Source organism: Eumetopias jubatus, unplaced genomic scaffold (genome assembly GCF_037043125.1).
Source record: "Eumetopias jubatus isolate StellerSeaLion01/CBP00866 unplaced genomic scaffold, mEumJub1_p1.0 scaffold_4, whole genome shotgun sequence".
NCBI classification, from domain to species: Eukaryota; Metazoa; Chordata; class Mammalia; order Carnivora; family Otariidae; genus Eumetopias; species Eumetopias jubatus.
The window spans coordinates 81,813,624-81,839,436 of record NW_028274810.1 but is presented as its reverse complement, the minus strand read 5'-3'; the positions used below and the strand labels follow the sequence as shown (position 1 = coordinate 81,839,436).

The 25,813-nt window shown below is 45.8% G+C and overlaps 1 protein-coding gene across 3 annotated transcripts; it reads left to right on the top strand.

The window, feature by feature from the left end:
* ZSCAN20 (zinc finger and SCAN domain containing 20) lies at positions 1-25,480 on the top strand. Of its 3 annotated transcripts, none has more exons than XM_028113979.2 (8): positions 1-52; positions 6,051-6,577; positions 18,159-18,345; positions 18,803-18,879; positions 19,166-19,250; positions 20,608-21,294; positions 22,732-23,157; positions 23,729-25,480. In XM_028113979.2, the coding sequence occupies exons 2-8, from the start codon at positions 6,161-6,163 to the stop codon at positions 24,982-24,984; spliced, it is 3,135 nt and encodes a 1,044-aa protein (XP_027969780.1). In that variant the 5' UTR covers positions 1-52; positions 6,051-6,160; the 3' UTR covers positions 24,985-25,480. The 3 variants fall into 3 exon arrangements, with proteins under 3 accessions (XP_027969780.1, XP_027969778.1, XP_027969779.1); XM_028113977.2 differs by having other exon boundaries at positions 22,729-23,157; XM_028113978.2 differs by having other exon boundaries at positions 10-48; positions 22,729-23,157.
* Positions 25,481-25,813: the final 333 nt, after the last annotated feature.

Below are 25,813 nucleotides of genomic sequence, written 5' to 3'. Positions count from 1 at the left end.
GCGCGAACCCCGGAGCACTTCCGCCCTGTTGGTGAAGTGGGTGTCTCGGTGGGTGAGTCCGGGTGGCGGGGCGGGGGCAGTCGAGACTCAGGCTCTGGGATGGAGGCTTAGGAGGTGGTGGTGTCCCAGGGAGGGCAGGGAAAGTGAGAGGGGAGAAAGAAGCTTTTCTGTGGGGGTGGGGGTGAGGGCGGCCAGAGGATGAAGCGTCCGGAGATGGGAAGGGTCATAGAAGGGTCGGGGATGAACGGGGAGATAGAACACCCTGGGAGTGAGGAGGTTCGTAGAAAGGTCTTTAGGTGAGGAGACCGTGAGAAGTTCTGGAGGCGGTAGAGTCCTAGAAGGGTCTGGAGACCACAGATGGAAGGATAGAGGGTTCTCGGGCCCTGGCAAGAAGTGAAAAGGGCCTGAGCTTGAAGCCCGACCTTAAAAATAGTGTTCCAGCCTCTACCTGACCGCCTCGACAAACAGCCGATTTGATACCCCCTTACACTTTCCCTAATGGTTGTGACCTCTGGAACCCAGTAGGTGGGACTGGCTATTGTGTTCGGCCCCAAACCAGTGCTCTTTCTTTCCTTCTGCCTGATGGAAGTGAATGGCACCGTCGTCCACTTTAGCCAGGCACCCTCTGATTCTTCTTGCATTCTTCCACATCCAGGATCTTCAGATCCCTCTGTTTCCTTAATGTGTCCTGAATCAGCCAGCCCCTTTCTGGTCGGGTTTTTTGCTGAAGACCTCCCCAGCCTGGACAGACACATTGTAGCTAGCGTCATCTATTTAACCCACAAATCTGACTGTGCCTTCTGCTCAAAAACCTTCTTGGCTCCCATCACCTGTAGAATTAAGTACAGACACCTTAGCCTGATGGTCAAGACTCTCATAAACTCTCTCTGCAGCCTAATCCTGTGCACCCCATGCTCCAGGACTGGTTGGTTTTCCCCATCTCTTGGAGAGGCTGTTTAGTTTTCCACCGTTAGGTATGCTGTTCTCTCAGCTCAGAGTACACTTTGTCGCCCCATTGTCTGCCAAGAGAACCCGAATGTTACTTTGTTCAGTTCCCTTAAGCAGATTAAGTCACCCCCCCAACCCCAGTTCCCACAGACCTTTTTACTGCATTTACCACATTTGATCATAATTGTCTGTGACTTTTTTTTTTTTTTTAGTCTCCTCCACTTGACCATAAGCATCTCCAGGACAGAGACAGTTTCCTAGTCACCTCCATTTCCTTATTGTCCAGCCTAGGGTTGTAAATACTTGATGTAAATCAAGTAAATCAGTAAACACTTGAATACTTGATGCATGTGTGAATAATGACAATCTAGGGTGAGCTTTGCTATACCAGTCTTGAAGGCTGCTACTTCCGGTGGGTTTCTAGGGGCATGAGCTTTTAGTCTTCTGCCTGTCAGGGCTGTCTTTGCTGGGTGCTGATTCATTACCTATGGGAGTTTAAGCCAGGGGTGGCAAATACATAGAATGTGTGCTGCCGCTTCTCCTTCCTGTGTCTGGTGGTTATAGCTAATTGGTGACAACACATATTGACACGGGTTTCAGAGTCCTTACTGCAGTTGACTGAAGTTGGTGCTTTATGTGAAACCCATTTGCTCTCCCTGGTTTAATCCCTTAAATGTGAGGTCAAGTTACTTTAAGCAGTAGCCTGGACCATCAGCCCAGTAAGCTTGACAGCCTTTGGGGACTCCTGGTTTCTTCTTTGGAAGTCACAGACCAGTCTTGGCTTTTGCCATGGGATTGGGGCAGATCTCTTACCAACTCACTGGTCAGCGGGTGGGCTCCTTATGTCCACATCCACACTTAGTACCCCAGGAGCCAGGATACCCCTCAGCTTCCCTGTGTTTGTAAAGGGATCCTGACCCAGTCAACACCGATCCCTCATTGCTTAGGGGGAACCTGTACCCTTTCTAGGTCTTCTAGGATATTGGAAGAGACCTTTGAGATCATTTAGCTGAAAGATGGTAAAGTGATGACAGTCCATGCTGAAAGAAGCCTGTCATCATCCTCTATTTAGTCCTGGTGTTTGAAACAATTTTGAGTTGGTTGCCAATATTTAAAAATCCAGAGTTAGCTTCTCTTGGAAAAAATAGAAGGCCTGGGAACTGGGCCAGTGTTCTCTCTAGTGCTCCATAGTTAGTCACAGCCCCTGCTCCACTCATGTACCCATTTACATTCCCTGGCCCCTGTAGCCATTTAAATGTGTAGCCACTGATTCTAGTCTTCCTCTCCCTTTGCTCTGCTCCCATCATACTAATTGGGGAATCTGGGGCAAGCGCTGAGTAGGGTCAAGCTGTAAGCTGCAGAGGCCACATGACCTGTCCAAAGTCACACAGCTGATAATGGCATGAGTGGAACTGGAACCCTGATTTGCTCCCTCCTGCCTTAATGTTCTTTCCACTCTCATACCATCTTCTCAGGAGTTTGGGTGATTGGCAAACCTAGAGGAAGCTGTATGGTGCAGTTAAGAAAAACGAGTGAAAGAATGAATCTTGGCTGAGTCCCAACTCTGCTGCTTGCTAGTTGTGTGACTTTAAGTGAGTCTTTTCATAGAAGCTCGGGTCCCTATATGTAAATTGAGGATGTGGATTCATACGTTACAGGATAATTATATTCTAAACTCAGCACAGAAGGTGGAAATCACATTTAGCCAAAAATCACATTCAGCTTGAAAATCCTTTGGCAAGGAGCCATTTAGAAACCAACACACTGCCTTTCAATAAGCTAACCAGCGCAGCTGGGTTTCCTCGTTTGAATGTCAGATGAAAGAGTTGGCCTGTGTTTAGGGACCGGCCGTATGAAACATACTTTGCTCACAGCCTGGAAAGGAAGGACTGAGGGAACTCAGACCACCCTGGGGACCAGGAAAGTCATGCTCATTCTGGAACAGACACCTAGTGAATGGAACTGACTGCACTGTTTAAATTACGTGCTTTCTTTCTCTTTCTGGTGTTTGCATGCAGTTTCACATGAGTAAGTTACAGATCAGTGTAGTACAGCTCCACAGCAATGACACCCTCTTGCTTGCCTGGAGGATTCAATGAGATTATGAAGGTGGAACACTTCGCAGCAGGCTGGCGCCTCATGGGCACTCAGTAGATGGGTACTCTTTGAGTTTGCTGATCCTCGAGTGGCCCGGATACTCGTGGTCGTCTTAGGACTGTTGAATGCCCTTGTCTCTTTTTTTCCATCAGCTCTGTGTAAAGTCACCCTGCTATTTGCTGACTGTATTGACCTCCCTCTGTGGATAGGCCACTATTCATTATCTAAGAGAGTAGCAGAAAAAGCTTTCAGATTTGTATTTGAAACTAACCTTTGGGACTTTCAAGTCTTCCCAGAAGAAAATACCTATTACCTGAGACCCTGGGCTTTGGGCCTGGCAAAACTACTAATTGCCTATTTTGTTGTAATGTTGTTCTCTCGGTGCAGGAATGCAGACTTCTTTGCTACTTATTGACTGTCTCTCTCATGACAGCGTAACTTTCATGAAGGTAGAGACTGTCTGTCCCAGTTACTGGTGGCTCTCCAGCTACCAGGACAGTGTGGGTGCACAGTAGGACTCTGTAAATGACTGGTGGTGAATGACTTGTGTGAGAGAGCACCACAAAAGGTTTTGGACTAGTGCATGATTAAGGTTGTGGTTACAAAAGAAATTTCATGAAGATTTAATTCTTTAGCTTAGTATAAATGATGGACCTTCCATAGCCCCTTAGGCTTTTGATGTACCAGATTTACCATTTTCATAAAAGGCAACAAAACAGCAAATGGCCCTGCTATTTATTAGGCACTGTGGATACAGAAATGGGTAAAATAGAGTCCTGGCCCTAATAATACAATGCAGTGGGGCTGTCAGAGGTCAGAACAGGGAACTACAATGGTGTAGAAGGACACCTATAGTAGAGGCATGTGCCAACTGCTTTGGGACATGGGTGTGGGGCGGTGATTCTGGGAGAGCAGGGATGGGGGCAGGGCATGACAAGGGCATGACCTGGTAGCTGAAGGACAAAGAGGAGGTTGCCAGGTGCTCATGAGTTTTGTTCCTAGCCTCCTTGTGTATGTGGAGGTCTTCAGGACGAGGCTTTATTTTGCATTGTCCTTGCCTTGTTTCTGGGCAGTCCAGTCAGATGGCCTAAAATCTAAATACTACCCCCCTCCATTCTCAGTTCAGCTGTGTCATTCCCACTTGGGGGTAGCTAATAGCCTCCTTTGAGTGGGTGTTTTTTATGTCATCTGGACTTGTTGGGAATGACACAAGGAGCTCATTTTTCCAGATAAGCCAGCATGAGTGTCGTCAGTCTTCATTGTGTAAAAGAAGCAACCCCAGATGTCCACTCTGCAAGCATTTACTCAGAGCCTCCTGTGCGTCGTGCACCACGCTTATTTTGGGGGTAGGGGAGGGAAGGGGCAAACTATAGTCCTGTCCTCCGGCTGTCATCCGTCTGGGGCCACACAAACACACACCCCTGTAACACAACATAGAATGTGGCCTGTGTGACATTGATGGAAATAAAGAGAAGAGAATTCCTTCTGGCATGAGCAAGAAGGTCATTAAAAAAAAAATCTAGTGTGTGCAGCAGGGGATTAATTTTAACTCTTGCTTCATGACACGTCACCATCGTGAGTTGACCATTGTCTGTTTATTGAGCACTTCCTGCGTGTGCTGAGCACTGTGCTAGGAAGCTTATGATCTCGTGGGTAAGAGAACAACGGAGCAAATGTAGGTGGCGTAGAAGCTGGTGGCACAGGAAGGACTGAATCTTGTTTCAGGGCACAGGGAGGGCCTCTTGGAAAAAGTATAATTGAAGCTGAGACCTAGCTTGGTGAAGAAAGGGAGAACACTTCCCAAAGGAGACTGCTGGCAGCCCGTGGGAGGGTTCAGAGGTCTGCGGCTGGAACGCCCTGACCAGCGGGAGTGTGGCAAAGAGATGAGGTGGGGACGTGGGCAAGGTTTGCACTTGATCCTGAGGGATGTGGGAGGTCACCCGAGGGTATTTAGCAGGAAGTGACCTGGTCAGACTTGGAGCTAGTCTGGTTGTTGTGTGAAGAACCCCGGGTTGGGGTGAGGGGAGAGCAGGCAGGGACATGAGTTAGAAGGCTGATGCAGTGAAAAGCATGGCTACTCACTGGCTCGAAGTGGTGGCATTGGGGGTATAGATTCCTAGAAGGCCAGGAGGGCACAGCTTGGTAATGAATTGGATGTGGGGGATGTTGGAGAGAGATGATGACCAGGTTTCTGGTGTGGGTAACTTGATAGAAGGTGGTGCCTTGGGATGCCTGGGTGGCTCAGTTGGTTGGATGTCTGTCTTTGGTCCAGGTCATGATCCTAGGGTCCTGGGATCGAGCCCCTCATCGGGCTCCCTGCTCAGTGGGGAGCCTGCTTCTCCTCTCTCTCCCCTTCCCCCCCTGCTTGTGTGTTCTCTCTCTCTCAAATAAACAAAGAAAATCTTAAAAGAAAAAAAAGAAGGTGGTGCCTTGGCGAGGTCGAGAGCTCCAGAAGGACAGGTTTGTGGGAGAAAAAGATGAATTTAGTTTGTGGCCCACTGAGTTTGAGGTGCCTAGTAGACAGTCAAGCGGAAATGTCCTGTAGATGGTTGGATTTGGGGTCTGGAGGTGTGGTGGCAGGTCCTGGTGGGAGTTTTGGGAGTCATCAGTTTTGAGATGGTGAAAAATGCCAAATGGATGGGTTGGCCAAGAGGGAGTGTGGATTGAGAGGATTTTGTGAGGAGAGCACCCTTAGGGGAGAGTTGAAGGTCTGGGAAAAAAGGCCTTATGAAGGGGGTGACATTTGGAACCCACCTTGAGGAAAGGTCAGACTTTGGGCATGCGTAGAGGAAGGCAGGCATGCTTAATGATGAAGGCTTTGATGCCAGAATACAGTGTTCTGGCACATCCCAGAGGACTTCATGCTGTGCTGTCCTCCAAGGCTTGCTGGCTGCTGGCTTGGGTCCCCGCTTATGCATATTCCTCTCTTAGCACCCCCGCCGCAGGTAAAGGCAGTGGAAGGTACGGGGGTCCTCTTACACTGTCCTTTGTCTCTCTGCCTTCAGAGCCTTAGGGAGCATTGCCTCTCCTAGGAGCCCCTTGAAGGACACGCCTTAGATGCAGGAAGACGTTAAACAAGAACAGTCCAGCTGAAGCGAGGTATCCAGCACCAACCATGGCCGTGGCCCTGGAACCCCAGACCCAGGCCTCTCCCCGACCGGAGCCTGAAGAACTCCTGATTGTGAAATTGGAGGGGGACTCTTGGAGATCAGAATCCAGACTCCGGGAGGAGGACCGTGACCCCGTCCCTGGCCCCGAGGCCTCCCGCCAGCGCTTCAGGCAGTTCCGGTACAGGGATGCGGCGGGACCCCATGAAGCCTTCAGCCAGCTCTGGGCGCTCTGCTGTCACTGGCTGCGGCCGGAGATCCGCCTCAAAGAGCAGATCCTGGAGCTGCTGGTGCTGGAGCAGTTCCTGACTATCTTACCCAGGGAGGTCCAGGCCTGGGTGCAGGCACGCCACCCTGAGAGTGGTGAGGAGGCAGTGGCCCTGGTGGAGGATTGGCACCGAGAAGTCCGGGCTGCAGGCCAGAGGGTGAGGCAAACAGTCTGTCCTCCAAGGAGTGGGTCAGGCAGGGCGGCGGGGCTGTGATTAGCTTAATGATTGCTGAAACCACAGCGGTAATAATCGTGATTGTTGTTGTTATTGACCGGCTGACATTTACTGAGCACTGCTGTGTACCTGATACTGTTCTCAGTGCTTTCCATGTATTAACTCATCTAATCCTGTCAAAGGTTTAATGAGATTGGTACTGTTACCCTGATTTTACCGATGAGGAAACTGAGGCAGAGGACAGCTAGGTGGTCGGCTTGAGGTCACACAGCCCCAGACAATAGAGCATGTTCAGGCAGCCTGATGCTGAAGACCACGTTCAGAACCACTGCCCAGATTGCCTCCTGGGACCGTATTCATAGTGTGGATGATTTGTATTATGATTCCCATGTGATGAAATCTTTGGGTGCTTATAGCAGAAATCTGGGTGGACAGACGTAGCATCATCATCCTCATTGTGTAGATTAAACTAAGGTCCCCAAACTCAGGTGGCTTGCAGAGCTCAGTCAGTAAGAACTGGAGCCTAAACATAGATCCTCAGGTTCCAAGGTTGATGTTCTTTCTATGACACGACAGATGCCTCATCTGCCAAACCATGGGAACTAAAATACCTCTGAGGCATGAGGCTCAAATGGGTTAGTAACTGACATTTCCTGAGCACTCACTGTGTGTCAGACACCGTTCTCAGCTTTCTATATGTACTGCTCATCTCATCAACACAGCAGCCCAAGAAGGTAGGTGCTGTTCTGCCACCATTTTCCAACTGTGTGAATAGAGGCTCAAAGAGGTAAGGAACTTGTCTAGATTTATGTAAGTAAGTGGTAGAGCCGAGATAAGGGAAGTGAAAGCGTCGTGGATTTAACATTCACAGTTTCAATAGTTTGCAAGAGACTGAAGGCCCATGATGTCATTGATAATTTTTCTGTGGCACCATTTTTTTTTTTTTTTTTGAATCCTGCTTTTGGAGCTGGTATATGTGGAACAAAGTCCTTGAGCTGGCTACGGGCTGAGCCAGCTGCCCAGAACCTTCATCTCAGCAGAACCCTGTTGCTTCCCCTGGTTACGTGGTCAGTAGTTTTTTGATGTTATAGTTAATCACATTTTGTTGGGGGAAATTATAGGTTTGAGAACATCCCTTGCAAATGGCAGGGGTTTTCTGTAAAAGGTAAAGCTCTGGACAGATGTGAGATCAGGGGAAGAACGGTTTGTGGTCTGTGGGTTGGTTTTTTGGATTCCTTTACAAACTGAAGACACAGAAAGTGTCCTATTTGAAGTTACAGAACTAAGTATGAGAGAGTGTACCGTATTTGAATATGCCAGCCCACCCTCCCATATTATTTCTTGTAAAGAAACCAGCTATTCATCTTAAGTAGCAGTGAAAAAACAAATGGAAGTCTTAGGACTTCAGAGCTGGAAGATGAAGACCTTGAGACCCAGAGATGAGGATCAATTTAAATCAGGGTCTTTATGACTCTTTATGTGTAAAATGAGAGGGTTGGATTAGACCAAGAGTTCTCAAATTATACCCCTATGAGCTGAGGCAAGATTGAACTGCTTCTAAAATTGGGGAAAAAAAAGTAAGGTAATGGAACGTTCTCTATGATGTATTATCTTCCTGTGACTTTTATTTTTATTTTTTAACTTTCTCCCTGCTCTTGAGTGCTCACAGATGTCCAAACAAATGGATAAGTAGGAAAGGAGCTCCCTGCCCCCACAGATGTTACAGCTTGTGATTACACTGCAGGGTACCTGGCTCAGTTACATTTTCTGCAAGTGAAAATTTTCCAAGACTTAACTAGCTAACTAGGTTCCTCAGAGAGAACTGCCTGGAAAAAGCGGTGCTGCTGGGTTAAATGTCCAAGATATTTTCCTCAAAGAGATCTTTCAGCTCTGCTATTGGGTGGGTTTTGGCTTGTTGATTCTGTCGTCACCTCTTCCAGAACCTCTTTCCCCATCAGGTGCATAGGCATTTAAAAAAAAAATAGACTTTATTTTTAATTTTTTTATTTTATTTTATTTTTTTTAAAGATTATTTATTTGAGAGAAAGAATGAGAGAGAGAGAGCACATAAGAGGGGGAAGGGTCAGAGGGAGAAGCAGACTCCCTGCCGAGCAGGGAGCCCGATGCAGGACTCGATCCCGGGACGCCAGGATCATGACCTGAGCCGAAGGCAGTCGCTTAACCAACTGAGCTGCCCAGGCGCCCTAGACTTTATTTTTTAGAGCAGTTTTAGGTTCACAGCCAAACTGAGCAGAAAGTGCCCAGATTTCTCATATGCCCCCTGTCCCCCCAGCCCACATGCACATCATTCCCCACCAGAGTGGCGCACCTGTCATGATCGGTAAACTTACATGGACACGTCATTATCACCCAAAGTCCATAGTTTACATTGGATGTCACTCTTAAGGTTGTAGTTGTGTGGATTTTGACAAATGTATAACAACATGTATCCACCATTATAGTATCAAAGAAGGTGGTTTCACTGCCCTAAAAATCCTCTGTGCTCTGCATATTTATCCTTCCCTTCCCCAAACCCCTAGCAACCACTGATCGTTTTACTGTCTTCATAGTTTTGCCTCTACCAAGGTGTCACATAGTTGGAATCATACAGGATGTATGTGGCCTTTTCAGATTGGCTTCTTTCACTGAGTAATGCATTTTTTTTAAATTTTTTATTGTTATGTTAATCACCATATATTACATAATTTGTTTTGGTGTACTGTTCCATGATTCATTGTTTGTTCATAACACCCAGTGCTCCATGCAGAATGTGCCCTCCTCAATACCCATCACCAGGCTAACCCATCCCCCCAGCCCCTCCCCTCTAGAACCCTCAGTTTGTTTTTCAGAGTCCATCATCTCTCCTGGTTCGTCTCCCCCTCTGACTTACTCCCCTTCATTCTTCCTCTCCTGCTATCTTCTTCTTTTTCTTTTTTCTTAAAATATGTTGCGTTATTTGTTTCAGAAGTACAGATCTGTGATTCAACAGTCTTACACAATTCACAGCGCTCACCGTAGCACATATCTTCCCCAATGTCCATCACCCAGCCACCCCATCCCTCCCACCCCCGACCACTCCAGCAACCCTCAGTTTGTTCCTGAGATTAAGAATTCCTCATATCAGTGAGGTCATATGATACATGTCTTTCTCTGATTGACTTATTTCACTCAGCATAACACCCTCCAGTTCCATCCACGTCGTTGCAAATGGCAAGATCTCATTCCTTTTGATGGCTGCATAATATTCCATTGTGTATATATACCACATCTTCTTTATCCATTCATCTGTCAATGGACATCTTGGCTCTTTCCACAGTTTGGCTATGGTGGACATTGCTGCTATAAACATTGGGGTGCACGTACCCCTTCGGGTCCCTACATTTGTATCTTTGGGGTAAATACCCAGTAGTGCAATTGCTGGATCGAATGGTAGCTCTAATTTCAACTGTTTGAGGAACCTCCATACTGTTTTCCAGAGGGGTTGCACCAGCTTGCATTCCCACCAACAGTGTAGGAGGGTTCCCCTTTTTCCACATCCCCGCCAACATCTGTCATTCCCTGACTTGTTAATTTTAGCCATTCTGACGGGTGTGAGGTGGTATCTCATTGAGGTTTTGATTTGGATTTCCCTGATGCCGAGCGATGTTGAGCACTTTTTCATGTGCCTGTTGGCCATTTGGATGTCTTCTTTGGAAAAATGTCTGTTCATGTCTTCTGCCCATTTCTTGATTGGATTATTTGTTCTTTGGGGGTTGAGTTTGATAAGTTCTTTATAGATTTTGGATACTAGCCCTTTATCTGATATGTCATTTGCAAATATTTTCTCCCATTCTGTCGGTTGTCTTTTGGTTTTGTGGACTGTTTCTTTTGCTGTGCAAAAGCTTTTTATCTTGATGAAATCCCCATAGTTCATTTTTGCCTTGGTTTCCTGTGCCTTTGGTGATGTTTCTAGGAAGAAGTTGCTGCGGCTGAGGTCGAAGAGGTTGCTACCTGTGTTCTCCTTTAGGATTTGGATGGACTCCTTTCTCACGTTTAGGTCTTTCAACCATTTGGAGTCTATTTTTGTGTGTGGTGTAAGGAAATGGTCCAGTTTCATTCTTCTGCATGTGGCTGTCCAATTTTCCCAACACCATTTGTTGAAGAGACTGTCTTTTCCACTGGACATTCTTTCCTGCTTTGTCAAAGATAAGTTGACCATAGAGTTGAGGGTCCATTTCTGGGCTCTCGATTCTGTTCCATTGATCTATGTGTCTGTTTTTGTGCCAGTACCATACTGTCTTGATGATGACAGCTTTGTAATAGAGCTGGAAGTCCGGAATTGTGATGCCGCCAGCTTTGCTTTTCTTTTTAAATATTCCTCTGGCTATTCGGGGTCTCTTCTGGTTCCATACAAATTTTAGGATTATTTGTTCCATTTCTTTGAAAAAAGTGGATGGTATTTTGATGGGGATTGCATTGAATGTGTAGATTGCTCTAGGTAGCATTGACATCTTCACAATGTTGGTTCTCCCAATCCATGAGCATGGAACGTTTTTCCATTTCTTTGTGTCTTCTTCAATTTCTTTCATGAGTATTTTATAGTTTTCTGAGTACAGATCCTTTGCCTCTTTGGTTAAATTTATTCCTAGGTATCTTATGGTTTTGGGTGCAATTGTGAATGGGATCGACTCCTTGATTTGTCTCTCTTCTGTCTTGTTGTTGGTGTATAGGAATGCCACTGATTTCTGTGCATTGATTTTATAGCCTGCTACTTGACTGAATTCTTGTATGAATTCTAGCAGTTTTGGGGTGGAGTCTTTTGGGTTTTCCACATAAAGTATCATATCATCTGCAAAGAGTGAGAGTTTGACTTCCTCTTTGCCGATTTGGATGCCTTTGATTTCTTTTTGTTGTCTGATTGCTGTGGCTAGGACTTCTAATATTATGTTGAATAGCAGTGGTGATAGTGGACATCCCTGCCGCGTTCCTGACCTTAGGGGAAAAGCTCTCAGCTTTTCCCCATTGAGAATGATATTCGCTGTAGGTTTTTCATAGATGGCTTTTATGATATTGAGGTATGTACCCTCTATCCCTATACTCTGAAGAGTTTTGATCAAGAAAGGATGCTGTACTTTGTCAAATGCTTTTTCTGCATCTATTGAGAGGATCATATGATTCTTGTTCTTTCTTTTGTTAATGTATTGTATCACGTTGATTGATTTGCGGATGTTGAACCAGCCTTGCAGCCCAGGGATAAATCCCACTTGGTCGTGGTGAATAATCCTTTTAATGTACTGTTGGATCCTATTGGCTAGTATTTTGGTGAGAATTTTTGCATCCATGTTCATCAAGGATATTGGTCTGTAATTCTCCTTTTTGATGGGATCTTTGTCTGGTTTTGGGATCAAGGTAATGGTGGCCTCATAAAATGAATTTGGAAGTTTTCCTTCCATTTCTATTTTTTGGAACAGTTTCAGGAGAATAGGTATTAATTCTTCTTTAAATGTCTGATAGAATTCCCCTGGGAAGCCATCTGGCCCTGGGCTTTTGTTTGTTGGGAGATTTTTGATGACTGCTTCAATTTCCTTAGTGGTTATAGGTCTGTTCAGGTTTTCTATTTCTTCCTGGTTCAGTTTTGGTAGTTGATACATCTCTAGGAATGCACCCATTTCTTCGAGGTTATCTAATTTGCTGGCATAGAGTTGCTCATAATATGTTCTTATAATTGTTTGTATTTCTTTGGTGTTGGTTGTGATCTCTCCTCTTTCATTCATGATTTTGTTGATTTGGGTCATTTCTCTTTTCTTTTTGATCAGTCTGGCCAGGGGTTTATCAATCTTGTTAATTCTTTCAAAGAACCAGCTCCTAGTTTCGTTGATCTGTTCTACTGTTCTTTTGGTTTCTATTTCATTGATTTCTGCTCTGATCTTTATGATTTCTCTTCTCCTGCTGGGTTTAGGCTTTATTTGCTGTTCTTTCTCCAGCTCCTTTAGGTGTAGGGTTAGATTGTGTATTTGAGACCTTTCTTGTTTCTTGAGAAAGGCTTGTATTGCTATATACTTTCCTCTCAGGACTGCCTTTGCTGTATCCCAAAGATTTTGGACAGTTGTGTTTTCATTTTCATTGGTTTCCATGAATTTTTTTAATTCTTCTTTAATTTCCTGGTTGACCCATTCATTCTTTAGTAGGATGCTCTTTAGCCTCCATGTATTTGAGTTCTTTCCGACTTTCCTCTTGTGATTGAGTTCTAGTTTCAAAGCATTGTGGTCTGAAAATATGCAGGGAATGATCCCAGTCTTTTGGTACCGGTTGAGACCTGATTTGTGTCCTAGGATGTGATCAATTCTGGAGAATGTTCCATGGGCACTAGAGAAGAATGTGTATTCCGTTGCTTTGGGATGGAATGTTCTGAATATGTCTGTGAAGTCCATTTGGTCCAGTGTGTCATTTAAAGTCTTTATTTCCTTGTTGATCTTTTGCTTAGATGATCTGTCCATTTCAGTCAGGGGGGTGTTAAAGTCCCCCACTATTATTGTATGGTTGTCAATGTGTTTCTTTGCTTTTGTTATTAATTGCCTTATATAATTGGCTGCTCCCATGTTCGGGGCATAGATATTTACAATTGTTAGATCTTCTTGTTGGATAGACCCTTTAAGTAGGATATAGTGTCCTTCCTCATCTCTTATTACAGTCTTTGTTTTAAAATCTAGTTTGTCTGATATAAGGATTGCCACCCCAGCTTTCTTTTGGTGTCCATTAGCATGGTAAATGGTTTTCCACCCCCTCACTTTCAATCTGGGGGTGTCTTTGGGTCTAAAATGAGTCTCTTGCAGACAGCATATGGATGGGTCTTGTTTTTTAATCCAATCTGATAGCCTGTGTCTTTTGATTGGGGCATTGAGCCCATTTACATTCAGGGTAACTATTGAAAGGTATGAATTTAGTGCCATTGTATTGCCTGTAAGGTGACTGTTACTGTATTTTGTCTGTGTTCCTTTCTGATCTTTGCTGCTTTTAGGCTCTCTCTTTGCTTAGAGGACCCCTCTCAATATTTCTTGGAGGGCTGGTTTCATGTTTGCAAATTCCTTTAGTTTTTGTTTGTTCTGGAAGCTTTTTATCTCTCCTTCTATTTTCAATGACAGCCTAGCTGGATATAGTATTCTTGGCTGCATATTTTTCTCGTTTAGTGCTCTGAAGATATCTTGCCAGTCCTTTCTGGCCTGCCAGGTCTCTGTGGATAGGTCTGTTGCCAATCTAATATTTTTACCATTGTAGGTTACATATCTCTTCTCCCGAGCTGCTTTCAGGATTTTCTCTTTGTCTCTGAGACTCGTAAGTTTTACTATTAGATGTCGGGGTGTTGACCTATTATTAGTGATTTTGAGAGGGGTTCTCTGTGCCTCCTGGATTTTGATGCCTGTTTCCTTCCTCACATTAGGGAAGTTCTCTGCTATTATTTGCTCCAATATACCTTCTGCCCCTCTCTCTCTTTCTTCTTCTTCTGGGATCCCAATTATTCTAATGTTGTTTCGTCTTATCGAATCACTTATCTCTCGAATTCTGCCCTCGTGATCCTGTAGTTGTTTCTCCCTCTTTTTCTCAGCCTCTTTACTTTCCATCTTTTGGTCTTCTATATCACTGATTCTCTCTTCTGCCTCATTTATCCTAGCAGTTAGTGCCCCCATTTTTGATTGCACCTCATCAATAGCCTTTTTGATTTCGACGTGGTTAGATTTTAGTTCTTTTATTTCTCCAGAAAGGGTTTCTCTAATAACTTCCATGCTTTTTTCAAGCCCAGCTAGTATCTTTAAAGTCATGATTCTGAACTCTAGGTCCGACATCGTACTAATGTCCGTATTGAGTAGGTCCCTGGCTGACAGTACTACCTCTTGTTCTTTTTGCTGAGGTGATTTTTTTCGTCTTGTCATTTTGTCCAGAGGAGAATAGATGAATGAGAGAACAAAATGCTAACAGGTTTACAACGTCCCCAGCAAATATACTGTATACAAATCAGAAAAGACCTGAAACCAGGGGAAAAGAAAGGGAAAGAAAGAAAAAAGAAAGAGAAAAAAAAAAGAAAAAAAAAGATAAAAACAAAAACAGAACAATACAAAAAAAGCAGAATGTGATCAAATATGATCAGGCTAGTGCATAGATCAGTGCCACACACTCGATTTTGGGCATATTTTGGTCTGTTAGAAAAAAGTGCCTCCTAAAATTTTAAAGGAAGAAAGACATATATGTACAAAATAAAGGTTGATACAATGAAGGGATAGAAGATGACTGTAAAGATGAAAATTATAAAAGATTTTATAAAAGGACTTGATAAGATAAGAAGTTGTTTGAAAAAAGAAAGAAGATTTAAAAAAAAAGAAAAAAGGGAGAGAATGTGATCAGGCAGGAGACTAGAACAGAACCATACACTAGTGATTTAGGGTATATTTTTATCTGTTAGAAGAAACTATCTCAAAATTTTAAAGAGAGAACAACTTATATATATATGCCAAAAATAAGGGTAACTACTATGAAGGGATAAAATATGACTCTAAAAATGAAAAATAAAAAATGTTTTTTTTTTTTTAAAAGAGATCGATAAGATGTTGGTTGAAAAAGGGAAAAAGAAAAAGAAAAAAAAACAGTTAACAAAAATTAACTTTGATGAACTAATGAATCATGGTAAAAAAAAGCCATGAATTCTATGTGCAGTATTCCCCTAGCGCTGGATTTCTCCCGTTCTCCTTGATCGGTAAACTTGGTCTTGGCTTGCTGGCTGTTCGTGCTGATCTTCTGGGGGGAGGGGCCTGTTGCTGTGGTTTCCAAATGTCTTTGCTGGAGGCTGAATTGCTCCGCCCTTGTCGGTCCGGGCTAAGCAAGCTGCTCGGGTTTGATCTCAGGAGCTTTTGTTCCCTGCAAGCTCTCCGTACAGCCTTGGAGGACCAGGGCAAAAATGGTGGCCTCCCAATCTCCACCCGGAGGAGCTGAGAACTCAGGGCCCCGCTCCTCAGTGTGCCCCCAGAGAAAAGCAGTCACTCCCTTGTCCCTGGTCTCCGGCCGCACTCCGTGCTCACCCAGCCTGTGACCGAGCATTTGTATCTCTGGCACCCGACCCCGTGTGGAGTCTCCAAACCCAGCAGATCCCTGCGGTGCGTTCCCGCGCCGCTCCTCCCCGGGAAGGAAGGGGAGTCTCCCCGGATCTGCCGCCTGTTGGGTCCCTGATGCAGGAGCAGTGGCCCGACTGGGCCGCGGATCACAGTTTATGGCAACCCCGAGCTGAGAGCCTGCGCCTCAGCTCCGTCTCTGCAGCCGGCTTCCCCGCTCCGATACCTGGGAGCTCTGGCGCACTCAGGCTCCCCCGGTCTTTCTGTGACCCCAAGGGTCCTGAGACCCCACTGTCCCGCGAGGGTTCCACCCCCCGCTTAGCCACTGGAGCGACGTCCCTCAGCGGAGCCGGCTTCTAAAAGGTCCGATTTTGTGCTCCGCGGCTCTAGCACTTGCCAGAAGCGGCCGGCGGAGGCCCCTCCCCCGCCATCTATCCTCCCGAATATCGCCTCGGATTCACTTCTCCGCACGTCCTACCTTCCAGTAAGTGGTCGCTTCTCTCTTCAGAGAGTTGTTGCTACTCTGCTCTTTGATCTCCTGTTGAGTTCGTAGGTGTTCAGAATGGTTTGATCCCTATTCAGCTGAATTCCTGAGACCAGACGAAATCTAGGTCTCCTACTCCTCCGCCATCTTGCCCTGAGTAATGCATTTAAAGTTCCTCCATGTGTCTTCATGGCCTGATAACTCATTTCTTTTTAGCACAGTAATATTCCATCATCTGGATGTACTGCACTTTATTCACCTACTGAAGGACATCTTGGGTGCTTCTAAGTTTTGGCAATTAGGAGTAAAACTGCTATAAACATCCATGTGTACGCTTTTGTGTAAACATCCATGTGCAGGCTTTTGTGTGGTGCACAGGCATTTTTGGTGGGTTCTTTATTCATCCATACCCCAACTAGTATTCTGTTGATTCTTTCCTTCTCCTTGTCACTTGAATCTTCTTCTTTCTGTGTCTACCATTGCCATCCGTGGACTCAGAATCTTTGCTTAGGTGTGGCAGTAGTTGGAGGAGCCTGGGCTGGGAGTGAGGATTGTTATGGAGCGTAGTCACACAGTTTCTCTGCGGATGGTAAGATTATGGCTGTAACAAACAGAGGCTGATTTGGTTTTTCCTGAAACAGCCACGGAAGAAGGCAGTAAGCAGATGTTTTCTCCCTGTGAACCACACACTACATTGGTGGACGGCCTCATCTGGAATGGCTTTTTATGCTTATGGCCTGGTCCTATATATCTTAAGGATAAACATCCCCGTTTTGGGGAGAAGATTGGAGTTTTCAGATCAGCCAAAAGAGTTTTGGAGTTATAGGTTTCACAAACTCACTAAGTTGATGAAGGTGGATGTTATTATTTTGAATCAAAAAATGAGGTTCAGAGCAATGTATATAATTGCTATGTTTTATATAAAAATAGGGAAGAAATAAGAATCTGTATTCGTAGATGCTTATATATACAGAAACCGAAAGGATGCAGAGCAGTGGTTTCCTGTGGGGAGGAGTGGGGAGAAGGAAGACACTGGGCAGATGGGATGGGCTGTTTTCACTAACTAGACCTTCATAGTTTCTATTTTTGAAACCACCTGAGTATTGAAAATATCTATGAAGACATTGAAACACATTTTTTAAAGTTTCTGTAAGGCAATGAGATTGTTACTTGTTGGGGTTTTAGGGCGGGCAAATAACATCTCCACCTCCATCTCTGAATTTGGAACCGACAGACGGATAAGAAATGAGCTTTATGATTGATAATGCTGTGTTGGGTAATGTCCTCTCTTAATTGATTATTCCTTCTTATTTCATATATGTGTGCTCTGTCTCTGAGGGGCTTTTCTGCCTGAACTTCTGCATTGAAATCGAAATTACCTCTTCTGTTTTCCTTTTGAGTTACAGTGCCTCCTCTCTGCTTCTCCTTCTGTTTTAAGAGTAGATGGACCTCTCTCAAACAGCACGTACTTTTATTCCATTTTAAAATTCCATCTGTAGTTGTTTGCCTCTCCTTTCTCTTATATTTATTTTTGAATTTTCCTTGCCTCGCAACAGGAATATTTAGAGCAATTATATTTAAAGTTATTGCTATATCTCTTTTTATCTTTTGACAGATACCTGGTTAACTTTTATCTTTTTTTGATACCTTAAAAATGAAACTGCCTGTTTTTGACATCTAGAGATTATGTTTTAATGTCATAAAATCATGTTACATGATTTATCTCTTTATGATTCAAAAATGTCTGGAACAGTAGCAGCCTCATTGAGACACTTGCATAGCCTCCCTGTGTTGAACAAAACAGTAGTCATTTGGTGATATCAGTGCTGGTCTGTTTACTCATGTCGGTCTCATGGCTTTGTTGTCATACGTAGTCATCTTTGAATCTTAAAATGAGCCTGTGAACTTCTGGACCACAGCTGTACTCAAAAGAGCATTCCCTGCCCTAGCAAAATTGGTCTTATTGAACTGATGATTGGGAATTTTGACTGTCTGTGTGTAGGAATTGGACTTGTGTGCAGAAGAGACCAGGTCCTTAAAGGCAATGCAAGAATCTCAGCGTTGTCAGCTGCAGCCAGTGAATCACTGGCCTGAGGCACAGTGCCAGAAGCAGTGGGTGAAGAATTCATGCCCTGACCTTCCCAAGCATCTAGACACCAAGATGGTGCCACAGCCCTTGAGAGAGAGTGGTGAGTACCAAGAATCAGGGAAAAGGAAGGAAGAGGGGAGAGGGTTAGAGCGGGTAAGGAAGGGCACACGGGGAGGAGGGACGTGAAGAATTCAAGGCAAGGGGTAGAATGGTGTCTGATGGCCACGCTGCGAGGTAAGGCAGGTGAGCATTGTGCAAGAAGAGGAAGCTCTGAGCGATGTTGGCACGCCCCACTGAGCTGAATCACACAGCACGTTCAGGTTGGCTTGGGGCCATTTGGTGATCATAGGAGTTTGAGCTGGCATCTTACACACAGCCCTCTCTCAGGCCTGCTTCGGAACCAGACACTCCAGAAGGGAAGTAAAAGGGGAATATCTGACCTGGCTAGCCAGGCAGTCTCAGCTTGATGCAAGCGTGGCCGTTGGAAAGCTGGACCTGGGAGGGGATGGTTTTTGGGAACCAGAGCTTGGGTTTCAGAGACTTTTTCTTCTCCTCAGCTGTGCTCACTCCCCGAGTCCCTACTCTCCCGAAGATGGGGAGTGTTGGAGATTGGGAGGTGACAGCCGAGTCCCAGGTAAGCTGCTGTTTGTCCTTTCTTTCCTGTTCTGACTTCTCCTGGGCCTGTGCCCCTGCGTCCCTCCCCTCTCTCCGTGGCCTGCCCTCAGCAGAAGGGCATGTGTTGGAGGGCGTTAGCCGCTGCCCCGCTCCTGGCCTCCAGTCTGCTGGGCCTCTCCTCAGTCATGCTGCTCTTTACGACGCTGGCCTCACACATGGTCTCCCTGTGTCCGTGACCTTTCCTGGGGCCTGCTAGGGTTCCCAGGCTGTTTTCAATTGCCATCCTTGTCTTGTACATCTCACAGGAAGCCCTGGGCCCTGGCAAACACGCTGAGAAGGAGTTCTGCAAGGACCCCCCAGGAGACAGGTGTGGAAATGGCGTGCCCCTAGGTAAGGAAATAGTTCCCTCTCAGGAAGATCTTGTCTGGTTTCTGGTACACTCAGTTCCGGAAGAATGTTTCGTCGCTCCCTTAAGACTTGTGGCTCTAGGAAGTCTGGCACTTGAGACACAGGAAGAAGACATGCTCTCTGTGGCCAGCACTGGTGGCAGGGATGGAGTGGGGGGCGTGGGGTCTGCCTGCATAGAGAGGCTGGCGGTTGGCTTCCAAGAGCCTACCCTCTTGGGGCTCATTTCCTCAGTACATTGACCATGGCGGTCCTAGGCTGTCTCAGAAACCCAGTCCTTTCTGCAGCAAACAGGGTCCATCTCTCAGGGGCAGACTCCAGTGAGCTGAACCCATGAGACTGATGTACTAAACCACAGTGAGAAGTAAGCATCATAGGGCTCAAAGCACTTGAAGCCCACATGGCCTGCACCTGTCTCAGTAGGTGCATCTCCAGGGAGCCAAACAAAAATGAACCATTTCCCTGCAGAGCCTGGGGTCAGTGTGAGGGGTTAGACACAAGAAGGGGATAAAGTGGGAGATAGTGCTAGGTGTGCCTCTCAGGGGAGCTAAGGGGAGACACGGGAAGCTTGTTGGCAGCTTTCTTGACAGTAGAACTCCTTTTTTACATAAACCATGGTATCTGGGTAAGGTAGTGTTCACAGCAAACTGGGAAATGCTGAACCAAGTAAGCCTAAAGTTTCTTGTAGCTCTCAGCTGCTTCTGATCTGGTTTTCTTCAGATATTTATTTTAATTAAAGGCTTCCTGTTTTGTTAGGGCTAGGAGCTGTTGGGACAGCAGTCCTCTACACATAGCTGCTAAGTGTTTTAAAAAATAAGGAAATTATTTTCTCACGTTTTTGGAAGTCGAGTGGAGGGCATGCTCCAACCATAGTGCAGAGTGGCTCAGCAGTGTCATGGTGGACCTAGGTTCTTTCTCTCTGCTCTGCCGTCCTCAGTGTCTGCTTCGCACTGGAGTATCATGTGTCATAATCGAAGATAGATGCCAATGTCAGTTGAGCTCACAAGTTTCCTAGCAAGAGACACAGACAAGCACACACACAGAGCAAATGAGTGAGAGAGAGGAAAACCTTTTCTCCAACCATTAAATTCATTCTGGTTGGGCCAGTTTAGGCCAGGTGCCCATCTGTGGACCAGTAACACTCACTCTGTGTGTTGTCTCATAACTACAACAAAGAAAGCAAGTGAAGAAAGCAAACAGGTCAGTTAACGTGGGGAATTGGCATGGGAATTTCTCATTAGCCTCATGCAGGGAAATGATCTCTTTCAGGGGCATTTTGGACAAATGCTCTGCTCAGTGTATCATTTCTACTTAATCATTTCTCTTCTTTCTTTGGTTTGAGTTCCCCCAGTTTCAAAACCAAGTATCAACTGCCAGCGAGAGCAAGGACCAGAATTTTGGCATCCAAGCTTTATAAATTCCGGAAAAAGGAACAGTGCAGATTACAACCCAGGTAATGAGCAAATAAGACCAGCTCAGTCATTGGCCTGGAGAGACTCAAAGGCCTGGGAGGAACCATACCAGTGGGACACGGAGGACATGAAGGTGTCGGGTGTACACTGGGGCTACGAGGAGACCAAGACTTTTCTGGCAATTTTGAGTGAGTCTCCTTTCTCTGAAAAGCTCCGGACTTGTCACCAGAACCGCCAGGTGTACAGGGCCATTGCAGAGCGGCTGAGGGCTCGGGGCTTCCTGCGGACCCTGGAGCAGTGTCGCTACAGGGTCAAAAACCTCCTACGGAATTACCGGAAAGCCAAGAGCAGCCACCCACCAGGGACCTGCCCCTTCTATGAGGAGCTGGAGGCCCTGGTGAGGGCCCGGACAGCCATCAGAGCCACAGATGGCCCAGGAGAGGCTATGGCACTCCCCAGGCTGGGGGATAGCGATGCAGAGATGGATGAGCAGGAGGAAGGAGGCTGGGAGCCTGAGGAAACAGCAGAAGACTGTAATGGTGATGACCTGGCCGCTGGTGAGTCCGTCCAGGAGCCCAGGATTCCAGGGGGCCCAACTCTGTTCCAGAGTCGTATTGGTAAGAACAAGGGGGTGTCGTGGATCCAGATTCCAACTCTCCTGCCAGCCAAACCTCTGCTCCCTGACTTCAGGGCATAGACTGGATTGCAAGTCTAGATTGATGCCACTGGAGTAAGGTGTTAAGTTTCTTTGGTCGTCCCCAAACTCCTACTCTTGCCGCCTATGATCAGTTTCCTAAAATGAGTTTTCTTAGCTATAAAAGCAAACTTTTAAAACCTTAAGGAATCTTAAAGAGCTAATTCAGTATCAGGTGAGCCTTGAACAATGCAGGGTTAGGATACTGACCCTCTGCTCAGTCGAAAATATACGTATAACTTTTGACTACCCCCAAATTTAACTAATAGCGCATACTGTGGACCACAAGCCTTACCAGTACCGTAAATAATACTTACTTTATATATGTATTATATACTGTATTCTTACAATAAAGTAAGCTAGAGAAAAAAATTTTATTAAAATCATAAGAGAAAATACATTTACAGTACTGTGCTGTATATAAAAACCCAAATCTGTGTATTAGCGGATCCGTGCAGTTCAAACCCATGTTGTTCAAGGGTTAGCTGTGTTTGCCAGAGTGTGTCACTAGGAGTGTGGGGATGGTTATTGTGTTATGAGTGAACTTTTAATTTTAATGTGTAATGAGCACATCAACTGGTGATTTCACAGACAGTAAATTTAGGTAAAGAAAGATACTGAGTGAGATACTTAACATGTCACAGAAATCATGATGGTATAGAGTTGAACACGTGACATTTGGGAAACACCCAATCACTGTACAAGTGGAAACATGGAAGCCCAAGAGATGAAGTGTCTTGTCTAAAGATACGCAGTGAGGTAGGGGCAGAGTCAGGATCAGAGCCCAGATCTCCTGTCTCCAGTTTTATGTGGTTTTCCCCTCCACCATGCTGTCCGCTTGGGCTGCATCATTTACCTGCAGAGGACCTGAGAACAGACCACCTCCTTTTCCTCCAAAGGAAAGGGCATCCTCAGGTGGATGCTATTGCAAGATTGTTTGAAGTCCATTTATGTCTAGGGATTCTCAGTTACCATGTTTGTTAAGAGAAAAGTTCATAAAATAGAGGATGTGTATGGCATGGACATAGAGAAAGTCTCTTGGGTCCCAGCTTGAGGCCTTTCTCCACACCAGTCAACTGAAACCAGAGGAGTGGGGTCACCTGGTATAATGTGGCCACCTAAGTCCTCTTCAGCTAAGACTCAAGAATTAATGGAAACTCTTAGAAGGGGGTGGGGTGGGAGGCCCGTGGCATACCTCTGAGAAGCAAGGGAATAGTCTTTGCTGGGGCCCTGGGTGCCAGGAAAATTTCTGAGGGGCCTGTGTTCTAGGCATTTGGTGGGGCAGGGGACCCTGAACCCTGATGACCGAGGCACGTCTCATTATGCCTCACAGTTCTGAACTCTTCACTCCTGACAGCAGGTGTGCACTGGGGCTACGAGGAGACCAAGGCCTTCCTGACCATTCTCAGTGAGTCCCCATTCTCTGAAAAGCTTCGCACCTGTCACCAGAACAGCCAGGTGTACCGGGCCATCGCAGAGCGGCTCTGTGCACAGGGCTTCCTGCGGACCCTGGAGCAGTGTCGCTACAGATTCAAAAACCTCCTTCGAAGCTACCGGAAAGCCAAGAGCAGCCACCCACCAGGGACGTGCCCCTTCTATGAGGAGCTGGACTCCTTGATGAGGGCTCGGACGGCTGTCAGAGCCATGGGAACCCTCAGGGAGGCAGCAGTTCTCCCTAGGTCTGGGCAGAGCAGTACCGAGGCTGATGACCAGCAGGCCTGGGATGAGATGGCAGATGAAGATGCCATCAAATCTCCAGTCCCACGTCCTAATACCCCAGACACCGGTAAGCTGGGAGTAATTTGATGCCCACAAAATCCAGAAGCATGCAGGGAGAGCAAGGGGGCCAGCTCATTTCTTGTTTGTCTCTGAACTATAAGAGAGAATGGAAATGAATAGGAAAAGCATTTGTGACTTGCTCAGATGATTCAGTCTCTAGCTTTGTGTAATCCCCCAAATGAGATAAGCAGTCAGGTCCAGATTTTACTGGGATTTATCTTGGAAATTAGAGTTTATTCAATTTCCCATGATGCAGACTATTTGGAATGTGCTAGAAGAAGGAAGTGTTCAGTATTGAGTAGAGGGATGGGGGAGTTGGCCAGAGACCGATGAGCTGGCTGCATGGCCTGGGCGTCATGACTCTGTTGGTGGGGTCACCATGTTCCAGGCTCCGCTTTCTGCTTTGCAGGTCAGAAATTTACATATGCACCAAAAGTTGATCAGTTTCATGTTAGTCATATTACAAGATGTGAACAGAAAATATGTGATATAAATTCATGTTAAATTCACAAGACACAAGGTCCATAAATAGATGTTAACTAATGAATGAAGAAAAACTGCATTTCTGTCTGTTTTAGGGTTTGAGATGAGGCATAAGGATGAAGACCAGATTTTGGAGCAGGATATTTTTGAGGATCTGCCTGGAGCCTTATCAGAATGTACTAGAGAGGATGTTTGCCACCCTCCTGACTGGGGGCAAGACAGTGAAAATGAAGGTGAAGGTGAAGGGCACTGGGGAAACACCCCCCAGGAGCAGTGGGAAGAATGTTCTTCTGAAGAGGACTTAGAAAAACTTATCGACCATCAAGGCCTGTACTTGGCAGAGAAACCCTACAAGTGTGATACATGTGTGAAGAGCTTCAATCGGAGCTCCCACTTCATCGCCCACCAGCGGATCCACACAGGTGAGAAGCCCTACAAATGCCTTGAATGTGGGAAGAGCTTTAGTGACCGCTCCAACCTCAATACCCATCAGAGAATCCACACTGGAGAGAAGCCCTACAAATGCCTTGAATGTGGAAAAAGCTTTAGTGATCACTCCAATCTTGTCACCCACCAGAGAATCCACACAGGGGAAAAGCCCTATAAATGTGGGGAATGTTGGAAAAGTTTCAACCAGAGCTCAAACCTCCTGAAACATCAGAGAATTCACTTGGGAGGCAATCCTGACCATTGCAGTGAGCCTGGGGAAAACTTGGGCCCAAGCTCATCTTTCAGTGCTCACTGCAGGAACTCTACAGAAGAGACATCTCTTGAACAACCTCAGAGTGCCAGTAAGAACTTGAATTCTGGCCCACACAGCACCAACTCAGGGAAAAACCTTTACCAGTGTTCTGACTGTGGAAGAACCTTCTCTAAGAGCTCTGCCCTCATTAGCCACCAAAGAATCCATACGGGAGAGAAACCATATGAATGTGCTGAATGTGGGAAAAGCTTCAGTAAGAGCTCCACGCTGGCTAACCACCAGCGAACCCACACCGGGGAGAAGCCGTACAAGTGTGTGGACTGTGGGAAGAGCTTCAGTGAGCGCTCTAAGCTCGTCACACACCAGAGAGTGCACACGGGAGAGAAGCCCTACAAATGCCTCGAGTGTGGGAAGTTCTTCCGTGATCGTTCCAACCTTATCACTCACCAGCGGATTCACACGGGAGAGAAGCCTTATAAGTGCAGAGTGTGTGGGAAGTGTTTTAACCAGAGCTCTAGTCTGATTATTCACCAGAGAATCCACACTGGGGAGAAACCCTACAAGTGCATGGAGTGTGGGAAAGACTTCAACAATAGCTCCCACTTCAGTGCCCACCGGAGAACTCATGTGGGAGGGAAGGCATCATAGGAGACGCCCCACCCCCACCCCGCCACAACAGCAAAAGAGAAAAATGTATATTTAAATCTCCTCCGATCATAAGATGTATGGTAGAAACTTACCCAGTTTTTAAGCTTGGTGTATACCCAGGGAAGCCATCTTGGTATAATCCAGGTTATTTGGAAGTGAATTACAAATGCTAAGGATCCAGATTTGAAGGCACTTTTTTTTCAATTTTAAAAATTTTAAATTTTTAAATTTTTTAAATTTTTAATTTTTAACTTAAATTCAATTTAGTTAACATATACTGTATTGTTTGTTTCAGGGGTGGAATTTAGTGATTCATCAGTTGCATATAACACGCAGTGCTCATTTCATCAAGTGCCCTCTTTCATGCCCATCACCCAGTTACCCCGGCCCCCATCCCCCACTTCCCCTCCAGCAACCCTCAGTTTGTCTCTTATGGTTTGAAGCCACTTTTCTTAAGTGTAATTTGTTTTTCTCCTATAAAAATCCTCCATGCGGACCTCAGGCTGTCTTTACGTTTGCTGTCATGGGAGGACTTTATCAGTGTTTGAGCCGGACTGATAACGTAGGGGATTAGAGTAAATCCATGGCCCTGAGCAGTGATTCCAAACCCCACTGTGCCTTTACACTGTCCCCAGGTACACATGGTCCGTTGGCTCATGTCAGCAAATTTTCATAATGGCAGGTTTCAGCTGGGGTGTGTCCATACAGAAGAACTTTTGAGATGGGGGAGAGAGGGCATAATTGGGAATCTGGCTTGAAGCAGACCACCATGACCTCAGCAAAGAGGAGGAACATCAGTGACGTCATTACCAAATATTAATAATAGCAA